General features: G+C 42.7%; 1 protein-coding gene across 1 annotated transcript in view; it reads right to left on the bottom strand.

The window, feature by feature from the left end:
- Nucleotides 1-251: 251 nt before the first annotated feature.
- Nucleotides 252-10,837, bottom strand: part of LOC104965319 (insulin receptor-like) — a 24,830-nt gene continuing 14,244 nt past the window's right edge. The window contains exons 6-10 of the mRNA XM_010794277.1: nucleotides 9,718-9,871; nucleotides 8,949-9,097; nucleotides 1,024-1,180; nucleotides 830-926; nucleotides 252-378 (exon numbers count right to left, since the gene is read on the bottom strand). Coding sequence (XP_010792579.1) covers nucleotides 252-378; nucleotides 830-926; nucleotides 1,024-1,180; nucleotides 8,949-9,097; nucleotides 9,718-9,871 — 684 coding nt within the window. The remainder of the gene's footprint in view (nucleotides 379-829; nucleotides 927-1,023; nucleotides 1,181-8,948; nucleotides 9,098-9,717; nucleotides 9,872-10,837) is intronic.

Genomic DNA, 10,837 nt, shown 5'->3' with positions numbered 1-10,837 from the left:
GTCCTAATCGCCAAAATCACCGTTACATTCATTTGTGTATCTCTGCAATAAATATGTATACTTACATCAAAACGTTTCTCCTGATTGAAATATAGTGCATTCCTTCAAAACTGATTTTTATTTTATTTTAATTGTATTTCTTGCATTTTTACCTCCTGTGCAATGCCTTATCAACATGCTGCTGAGTAAAAAAGAAATCCCCAATTTGGGATAAATACATCCAATCTTATCTAATCTAAAATAATAATAACTTATCTTTTGAAATACATAAAAAGATGTTGCACGTCTTGAATTTCATTGCTTTTCTCACCGTCGGTGGTGCTGATGTACTCGGGGTTTGACGAGGCGATCAGAGGTCCGGTCGGTCCTTCGGTTTGTCTGAAACACAACCACAGAAACCATCTTGAGACTCTGACAACTTTATTAAAATGTGAACTTTCTCCAGAATGGGTTTCTTTATTTGTCCCGTCATACACTCCTGATAGATCCTTGGCTCAAAGTATTCAAAGTTAAACCCTATTCTTCAAAATATAACTGATGTTTTTGAAAGGAAATGAGCAGCATTCCCTCTTTCATCTGATATAGAGTAATCAGCTCACGATATATGTGGATCATCTTGATTGTAAAATAAATATATTTAAACTTAGAAGAGGCAAAAGATACACATAAAGAATGATGACACAACAATACCAGCTCGAACACAATAATAATTTTTAAAAAGTATTTACATTTCTTTGTATAAAACCATTAAAAAAAAGAAATATGACGTTTTAAAATGTACATTTATTGTGATATTAATTAAATTGTTTGTGCTGATGTAAGATCCTACCTCTTCTTAAAGATCACTAAGACTCCCCCTCCCACAAACAGCAGCAGGATGAAGCAGATCACCGGACCCATCACGATCCAGATCAGACCTTGATCCGCTGGGAAAACAAACAGGTATAAAAGTCAGGTCTCAATTTAAGAGTAATAATCTGTCATTCTAAAGTAGGTCTCGGTTTGTTCATCCGGGGGTCTTACGGTTGGGCATGAAGAAGTAGGTGGTCTTAGTGAAGGACCCGTTCCCTGCCAGCGAGGTGGCGCGGACCCTCACGCTGTAGTTCCCCGGCTGAACCAGAGACAGCTTCGTCCCGCCGGACTTCAGGTAGGCCGGGCGAGACACACAGCCTGTGTGGTCCTGAGGAGACAAAACAAACACACACACCTGAGCAGGAGAAACCACACACACCTGAGCAGGAGACAACACACACACCTGAGCAGGAGACAACACACANGCCGGGGACTCCGGGTGGCAGTATACGCCGGGAAGTTGTTTGCGGCCTGCCAGTAAACCCAAAGCAGCAGAAGAAGAAGTGACGTCAGCGGCTCATTTGCATAATCTTCCCTCAGGAACTTATTCCGGTGTGAACGCGTTTGGTACTTGGTGCCCTGGGGTACTAAGTGCCGGGGTACTAAGTCCCCGGGCACTAAGTGCCGGCACTAAGTACGGCAAAGTACTTGGTGTGAAAGCGGCTATTGTGTTCTTTTTAACCAAATCTCTCTCAGAGGGGCGTGAGGAGTGGCTCCTTATTTTCATCTAAAGTAACAGACAGAGAATCAGCACTATTGAAACAGGGCTGAAACAGAGGGGATTATGGGTAATGCTGCAATGATCTGTTTGGTGTTTCAGCCAATCAGAGACAGGCTCTGTATATATCTGAGACCTATAATATATTGATGAAAAACAGTATAATAGGGGACCTTTAAATGGATCATTTTTGCCAGGGGAATATTTGTCTAAATTCAGTTTCATAATGCATGGTTTTTAAGTGTGTTGTGTTTCAGTGACTCCTCGGGAGGGGTACTCGGCCTGGGGTCGCAGTGCAGCGGTCCAGCTGGAGGAAGAGGAGGGGGAGAGAAAGGGCTCCAGGAAGAAGGGCCGGTCCCATAACTGTGGCCCCTACCGGGAGCACAGCGCCGACGCCAGGTGAGCGGACGGAGGAAGAACGATTTTCTTTATTTAGAGAGGGGTCTCTGCAGGTGGTCTGTGAAATGTTTTCAGATCTATTAGTTTAAATCATCATCCTGTTCATTTTGTTAACACGAAGCTGTAATAGCTCAAAGAGGATGTTTTAATATATCAATTAGAACATTATTTTAATAATGAGAGTATTTTTATTATGCACTATGAGTAAAAAAACATTCTCTTTTTTATGTTTTGTCCTTTTTTCCTTTTTAGTTTCATATTCATAAATCATAATATTCTCAAAATGTTATTGCTTTAACATGACTTTTTATTAATTTACTTATTTATTGGTGTTTTGAGCAATAAAGAAATATGTTAAAAACTTTAAAATGCCTTGTTTTCTACCTCTTATTATTTGTGTACAACATACTGCTGCATTTTTATTTCCTTCAACAGTTTTTTTCAAATCCACTTTTTCCAAGATTCCTCAAATTGGTTTTCTTGAAGCCTCATGGATGCTGAGTTTGCTTCTTCATGGTTGCTCTTATTTTAAGTAGATTTGGATAGAAGTGTCTGCTAACTGTAACGTTATCGGATATGATAGGTCACCGTGTCTTTTATTATATAATTAGAGCCTGTTGTTCATTATATCTGACCTAACCCTCCCTCTCTCTCCATGTCAGTGTGAAGCCCCCCCACGAGGGCAGCAGGCAGCGGTCCTGCAGCGCCCCAAACCTGCGACGATCCCCCCGACACAGCCCCGCCGTGCCCGGGGTCCCCAGCCTGCTGGAGATGGGTGAGCAGGGCCCAGTATCACCTCTTAGTCTGATATACAGAGGGCACACGTGGTAGAACAGCTGTAGACTAAATGCAGAATGGATTAAAACATTGAGAGGAAAAACAGATCCTCCCCCAAACCGTCTGAGGTTGACCAGAGAATATCAGATTTGAATGTAAACAGGCTGATCCTGAAAAAGCATAAACACACATAAAAACCTCCTGGACGGATGGAGTTTGACTAACATTGCTGCCTCGTGTCGCTTCATGTTTGAGAAGTGCTGTTAAATGATGTTCAAGGCTTTTCCAGTTCCAACATGAATTATTGCATCTATTCAACTCAAAATAAATCCTCAGCATCATGAAACACAAATAAGAGACGCATCAATTAATGAAGCAACTCAAATGTCAGGCACATTAATCAAGGAAAAAGAACAGCTGGAAGTGAAATGGGTTGACATTTAAATTCTTAATTGCACTAAGAATAAAAAATGAGGAAAGCTGTAGATTGTTTTGCATCTATTTTAATGTTGCAGCTGCACTAAGCGTGTTCGATACAGGCCTACAGCAAATCATAACACGCGTTAAGAAATAAGTTTGACCCAAACTTCCTCTCGTAATTCAGCGGGGATGTTTACCGCGGATTATATGGCAGTGAGAAGGCAGAATAATCAGCACAATCTACATGTATTATCAGTCCCTCACTGTAACATGCACACCTGCACTCGCTTTATATTCAAACAAATAATAATAATAAAATAAAAGATGTGGTGAAACCGGAGGAAATGCATTGTGTTGACTATCTCACTCCTATGCAGAGTGTGAGATAGTGGAGTGGGTCACCACTGTAGGAACAGATATTGCTGCAGTATGAATACTACCACACGAGTATATGTCCTGTTTGGCACATATTATACAGAGGGGGGGTCACAGCGGCTCTCTGAGACAGCAGCTTTTTTCATGCTTTAGCTAAGTGTTGGAAAATATCATCACAAATGTTAACATGTTGTTTTTGATCCTGTGTTTAGAAAATGAAGACAGCTGCTTCACCACTGATCCAGCAGCGGCGGCGGCTCCGGGTCAGTCCTACCTCTGCCTCCCCGTCCAGAAGGAGGGTCTCCCCGCTGCCTCTGAGGGGGGGGAGACGGGGGAGGAGTCCTGCCCCAGCGCCCCCCCTCCCGGAGCCTCCCCTTGCAGGAGGAGCCCTGGGGGGGGGCGGCGCTCCGACCTGGTCCTGCTGGGCTGTGGAGCTCTGCTGGCGGCCGTGGGGCTCGGCTGCAACATGCTCACTTTGTCCCAACCTGAGGAAAACGTAAAGTCCCGCTGGGAGGCATTTTTCCACCGGGCGGGGGGGCATCGGAGGAGCACCAGCCCCCAGACTCACAGACTCTTCCGGAAAGAGAGTCCTCTGAAGGCCCCCACGATCCCCTCTTCTTACACCTTACTGTCGTTATCCTCGGTGTCGGACTGTAACTCCACGCGTTCGCTGCTGCGCACCGACAGCGAGGAGAAGCTGGCCTGCCGCCCCCCCTCCTCCCCCCTCAAACATCCCCCCCATTATCGGCATCAGCCCCACATCAACCCGCTGGTCAACACACACCTGGAGAGCTTCAAGCGTCACCCCCGCCAGTCGCTGACCCCCACCCACATCCCGTCAGCCCCCAGTGCTTCCCGCAGTCTGAGGAGGACGCCGTCAGACGGAGCCATCAAGAAGAGCTGCCCCCCCCACAGCCTGGAGCCCCTGCTGGAGAAGACCGCTTTAGAAAACACAGGTGAGGGATCTCTCATTATAAGTAGATGTACACAGATAACGTATCTTTATTTAAATCTACATTAAACGTCTTCTGAAAATGTTTTTCTTAAATCAGTCCAGGACATCAGTAATCTAAAGCGGTGTGTGTTAGCATAGGCTACTATATTTAGCATATTTTTCACTGATATTTTAGGTCCATTTATTAGTTTAAATAAGTAGTTCTTCTCAACTAGTTTTCTTTCCTATTTCAGGAATCTTCAGAGGTTTTAAAGAAGACTGTCCTGAGGTCCCCCGGCTCCCCGATCCAAATCTGGTTTTCCCCCCGACCCCCCGCCGCCGCTGTGCCCCCGAACGCCCGAAAACTCTAGACTTTGTGGCGCGACCCCGCCCCTCCCCGAGGATCCGCTGCGACGTGTTCTGGGCGGACGGTCGGCCCCGAGGAAACGGACAAAACCTGGGCAACGGAGAGTCCCCCGCCCACACCTCCAGTACAGAAACTCCCCCCACTGTAGAGTTTGGGCGGGACCCCCCCGTGGTGCTGCCCACCCCCCTGGAGGCGCCTCGCAGGAAGGAGAACCTGCTGGACAAGCTGGACGAGGGGCAGTGCCGCGACGGGACGCTGCCGCTCTGCAGACCCGAGACCGGACGATCCAAAGACTCTCCGTACCGATACAGACCCGGGTACTGGTCCTGAACCAGCCCCGGCTTCAGCTGTCGTTTTTACAACCCAGTTTAAATACAACCACGCCCACTTATGCATAACGAAAGTGTCAGAATCCCTTTATTTGTCCCGCGACAGAAACATTTGCATTGTTAAATCAGCAGAATGATGGTGCTGATAGAGAATAGACTTACATCTTGAATAAAAGAGTGGGTCCCACTTATTAATAATAAAAAAACACAATAAGTAAAAAACAAAGCAGATAAGTACAGCATGGTAGCTGCGTCAGAGCTCTCCTTGAATGTTTTAATCCGGATAATCATGAATCTGACATGGAGCATCTTTTTATAAGTAGATGAAAATAGTGCTTTTTAAATATGACCAAAGCTAGGCTGATCCGAGGTGATGTTAGTTGAGCTTTTTAATATTAATTCACCATGGATTTAAGAAGAATAAACGAGTATAACAACACTTTATCTAACAACATAAGTACAGTATATTTGACTATATCTACTAGGCTTTTCCAAGATCGCTGTGATGTTTTGCAGCATGATTTGCACTGACTGCATAGGGGGATGCTAAAGCTGCTAACGACTGTGAGTCTGCTTAGCTGCAGTCCGTCGCTAAATTTAGAATTTATCCGACCGCAAATAATTAGTTAACTAGCGCTATAGCTATAGCAGCTATCCCCATTTACAGAACGGTCCCAAAACAGCAGGTCTAGCTAATGTTACAAACAAACCGGTAACCTAATACCTTCTCTTACTGAGGATGTAGGAGACTACTAGTATTTTTCAAGGATCAGGGGAGTTTCAATCCCCACTGCAGTCATCATGTCGTTGTGTCCTTGGACAAGACACTTCACCCCAAATTGCTCCTGTGGGGATTTGAGTGAATGTAAGTCGCTTTGGGTAAAAGCGTCTAACAAGTGACATGTAATTAAATTTTCTATATTCATCCGTACCACCTCATATCTTCATAACTGTGATCGTCGTTCATATTTTAAAAGTGGTATTTTCCTAAATCACAGAAAAGGATGCTCTGTCGAAACGTCTGCGTTGTGTGTGTGGAAGTAGCCGTGGTTTAATCTTTAACTGGGTTGGAAAAATGAAAGACATGCCTGTCCCTTCTTACTGGTGTGGGTGAATGAATACTGACTAAATGAATCTGTTCTAGCTTTAATCCGTGCTTAAAGGAAGAAGACTCACTTTCCTCCTTTAACACATATGGCCACTAACTACCTAAATGTGAATATTTACCCTTTGCGACTTTTGTTGTTTTGCCATTTTTGATACGAATCCTCAAATGTGGCGTCTAAAAAAAATGAGTAATGTAAATGATTTTCTTTGGGAATAACCTGATGTATGGCTTTATAGCAGGACAGTTTCACAAAGCTTTAGATAACTTTTATTAAACGTCATGCTTTGAGTTGAAGATTGTGCATTTAAAGAAGTGCACTTTCGGAAAGCGTCATGAATGTATGTCTTTTTCCAACTTCAGGAGGAATTAGGTCTCTGATTCTTTCTTTTCATTTGTCAGAAAACGCATCGTGTTTCTTGTCGGTATAATTCAATCTCTTTTTTTATCGCCTGTACACCGTGGTATCCCATTCCTCCAGACTTAAAAAGGGAACGTTGTGTTTGTAACTGTATTTAAATGTCGGCCTCATGAATGAATTGTTGATCAAGAAAGAATTGAGGAATGTGAAGTGTGCAAGTTAACGGCTTACAGGTGAAGCAGGCCCTGGTGGCATGTGTGTGTTTATTATGTAATGTTATTTATTTAAGTTATTTTTATAATGCATTGTTTTTGCCTTGATTTTTGACACTTGTTATGAATGCCACGTTTGACTTAATATATGTATTTGTCTGTTCCACGCTTTTTAAATAATTTTCAGGTTGTTGTTTTAAACATCTTTCACAAGTAGTTTCGATCCAACTTGAGAATCAAAGCAGGCACGATCAGCTGGGGAATCTACATTCAAATACAAATCATTCCCTTTTTCCAATGTTGGGAAGAAGATAAGGAAAACATTTTCTGGGGGGATATGACCAACGTTTTTTTGTTCTAGGAATAAGTTCAGAATTCTGTCTTTTTTTTCTCAAAATGTCTGATTCTGACTTATTTCCCCGGAGTTCACATTTATTTTCTTAGAACTCTAAATGCTACCTTTTTTTTGTTTATCTCCGAATCCTCACTTCAGTCTCTGATTTTCTGATTCTTTATTTTCAGAGTTCTGACTTTTTTTTTGTTCTCAAAAAGAAATTCACATGTAGCCTAATCCCCTTCATTAGCCTACCAACGTCTTAAAGGTGGGGTAGGTAATTTTGGAGAAACCAGCTCGAGTGCGCTAGAATTTGAAAATACACAACCGGAGAAAATCTGCCACTTCCTTACAGAGCCCCTCCTCCAACACACACGAACGCGCACATGACTAATGAGGGCACGAGATAAGTTTGTGCACAGATGGAAGGCTGACAGGCAGGTAGGCCATCCAGTTATTTTAGCCGGGCCGGCTCAGNACACACCTGAGCAGGAGACAACACACACACCTGAGCAGGAGACAACACACACACCTGAGCAGGAGACAACACACACACCTGAGCAGGAGACAACACACACACCTGAGCAGGAGACAACACACACACACCTGAGCAGGAGACAACACACACACCTGAGCAGGAGACAACACACACACCTGAGCAGGAGACAACACACACACCTGAGCAGGAGACAACACACACACCTGAGCAGGAGACAACACACACACTGCATAAGAATTAGTTTAACATGTAATCAATAGTCAATTGAAAGTTAATATACAACATGTGTTAATCTTGCCTCTTTGCAATAAACCATAAATTATATTTGAACTTCTGTCATGTGATCAATGTCTCTTTAAATAAATCTGTTTTTCTTTTCGGTGCAGATGTCCCTGCTGCTGCATCCCAGTCTTCCTGCCTGCCTCTGTCGCTATGGTAACAGAGCCGGCTCCTGGGGTCAGGCGGTGCATCGAGGAATAGCAATGAGAAACCAGATCTCACATTTGCAGGGCAAACAACAACAACAACAACACACACACACACTCACAGAATCACACACACGAGCACTGCTCACACAGGAGGAACGACATGACAGCAGAGAAACTAGCTAACGTTGGGAGTTTTTTGACAAATATGTAATTTATTCCTCTTTTTTACTTTTACTCCAGTACTTTTCCCCGTACATTGTCAATAAAAAGCTTTGAAGATTTGGCAGTGTTCACCAATAACCAAAGTTCTTTTTTTTAGTGGTCGAATATACAGCAATGTTCGGATCAATTACTTGTTTAATCTTTAATTAAAGGTGAATTAATTTTTTTTAATTAAAATCACTCGATAAGCATAATATGTTACGTAGTTTATCATTACATCCTGGCTGTCTTTTCACACTAAAACAGTCTTCAGGTCCTTTAGAGTGGACATACTGTACATTTAAAAAAAGGTCTAAATTGCAAGATGTTTTTTTGAACCCTAAATAGGTAGGAAATCACAAAAAAAGGAAATTCGAAGACCATATTTTATTCGGTTCCCAGGAGGATGTATAAGAACCAGACAGAATTTGAAGATGTTTTTCCTGCCTGTCTCTCTTCTTACCTGCATCCATGTTTCTAATGCACCTGTCTGCTCTTTGTGCTTCTCCTTCCTACAAATCATTTCTGTTTCCTGTGCCCTTCCCTAAAGGAAACCTCCTCCCCCCCCAAATGGACTTGTTCCCGCCTCCTCCTCCTCCTCCTCCTCCCTAAACGCGTGGAGATGTTTGATACTGACCTCCGATTCCCCGACCTTCCTGTAGAACACCTCGTACAGGATGATGAGGCCGTTTGGGGAGCGGGGCGGTTCCCATTTGATCATCACGTAGGGGGGCTCGGTGTTCACGATCTCATGGGTCACCTCGCCCGGGATCTCGTCTGCTTTCACTGCAGGGACCACACATGGAGACAAGCATTAAAAACACGTGCAGTGGAAAGAACTGCATGCACTTAAAGTTATTATCTTTTGTTCCTGACTGTCTCGAGAAAGTGGTTTTTTTGGGTGCTCGTGTGCTTTGAATGCATATTTGTGTTTATGTTTGACCCACTATATCCTTTCTTACAGCTACATGTGTCAGGAAATCTCAATGACTATGTTTACTTGGACCAAAATGTTACATTTGCTGCCATTATTCTTATGCCGTTTCCTTACGTACTCCAACGATTCCACAGAAATTGCTTATCTACTTAAAAACAGTAGTTCTTGGCATATGATTCATGTGTGAAATAATTGCATTTTTATCTATTCCTCGTTCTCAAACATATTAAAAACCCAGAAAATAAGGTTTTAAAAAATACAAATAAATAAGTAGATAGGAAAGATGTTTTGTATTTATTCACTGCATCGAGACTAGCCTGCGAAATGTAGTCTGTATCCGAATGCAATGACAACAGAGATCTTCTGCTTTTGTTTTCATGTATCTACAGTACCCAGTGAACTTTCCACCGAGTGTGTGTGTGTGTGAGGTGTGTGTGAGATGTGTGTGAGATGTGTGTGTCCTCCTCACCCTCGGGCATGGTGCGGGCGCTGACGTAGGTGGCCATGCTGCAGCGCTTTATCTCGGTGGGGTGATTGCAGGCCATGATCTCGATCTTATAGCTGGTGAAGTGGTGCAGGTTGGAGATCACCGTGGACTCCTTGGAGGACTCCTTCAGCTCCGCCTGAGCAGGAACATCAGACAGTGAAGGGGATATGAGTTCAAGTTCATTAAGCAACATATGGACAATATCTCACAGAGAAAAATATCTTCTTTTGAAATTTGAGGTTTTGAGTGAACAGGAACTGCTCTATGTGACCTTGTTTCAGACAAAAGTTAAAATATGTGATGTTTTTGGTGATAGAAATTGTACACTAGAGGCTTACATATTTGATTGTATTAAAAAAAACTATGAATAAAGAAAAAAGTTTAAAGGAATGTATAGATTTCTATTTTAGTTTTCGCTGATTTTGAGAAATGTAGTGATATTTCCTTTTTTCTAATAATATATCTATAAGAATACTTGATTTTTCTTCAATAAATGTTCACTCAAATGTGACCTGGAGATTTAAAATTGAATACGTAAATGTAACACAACACAGGACACAGTTCTTAAATGGAATTTTAGTAATATTTCTATATTCTAGTGATATTATTATAGAGAAATCTGGATTTTTAGTTAAAGATGTCCATTGCAATGTGATCTGATGCCTTCAAATTGGTAACTTAATGAATCAATACAAGTCCAAAACTGGAAATCTAGGCTTGGGAATAGTAAATTGTTGACATTGAAGGTAGGGTATGTAAGTTTGAGAAACCAGCTCGAGTGCGTTAGAATTTGAAAATACACAACCGGAGAAAATCTGCCACTTCCTTACAGAGCCCCTCCTCCAACACACACGAACGCACACGTGACCAATGAGGGCACGAGATAAGTTTGTGCACAGATGGAAGGCTGACAGGCAGGTAGGCCATCCAGTTATTTTAGCTGGGCCGGCTCAGATGATTGGTCGGCTTCCACAGATGACATTTGTTTATGGATTTTGTGTCAAAGCACTTCAGATATTCATTGCTATCGGGATGTTAAGAGCATTCCATGGAATATAACAAAAAGTGTATCTCGAGCCGGTTTCTCAAACTTACCTAATAA

This window comes from Notothenia coriiceps, unplaced genomic scaffold, assembly GCF_000735185.1.
Source record: "Notothenia coriiceps isolate Sejong01 unplaced genomic scaffold, NC01 NC01_scaffold00037244, whole genome shotgun sequence".
Lineage (NCBI taxonomy): Eukaryota > Metazoa > Chordata > Actinopteri > Perciformes > Nototheniidae > Notothenia > Notothenia coriiceps.
This window is presented reverse-complemented; position numbering and strand designations above follow the sequence as displayed.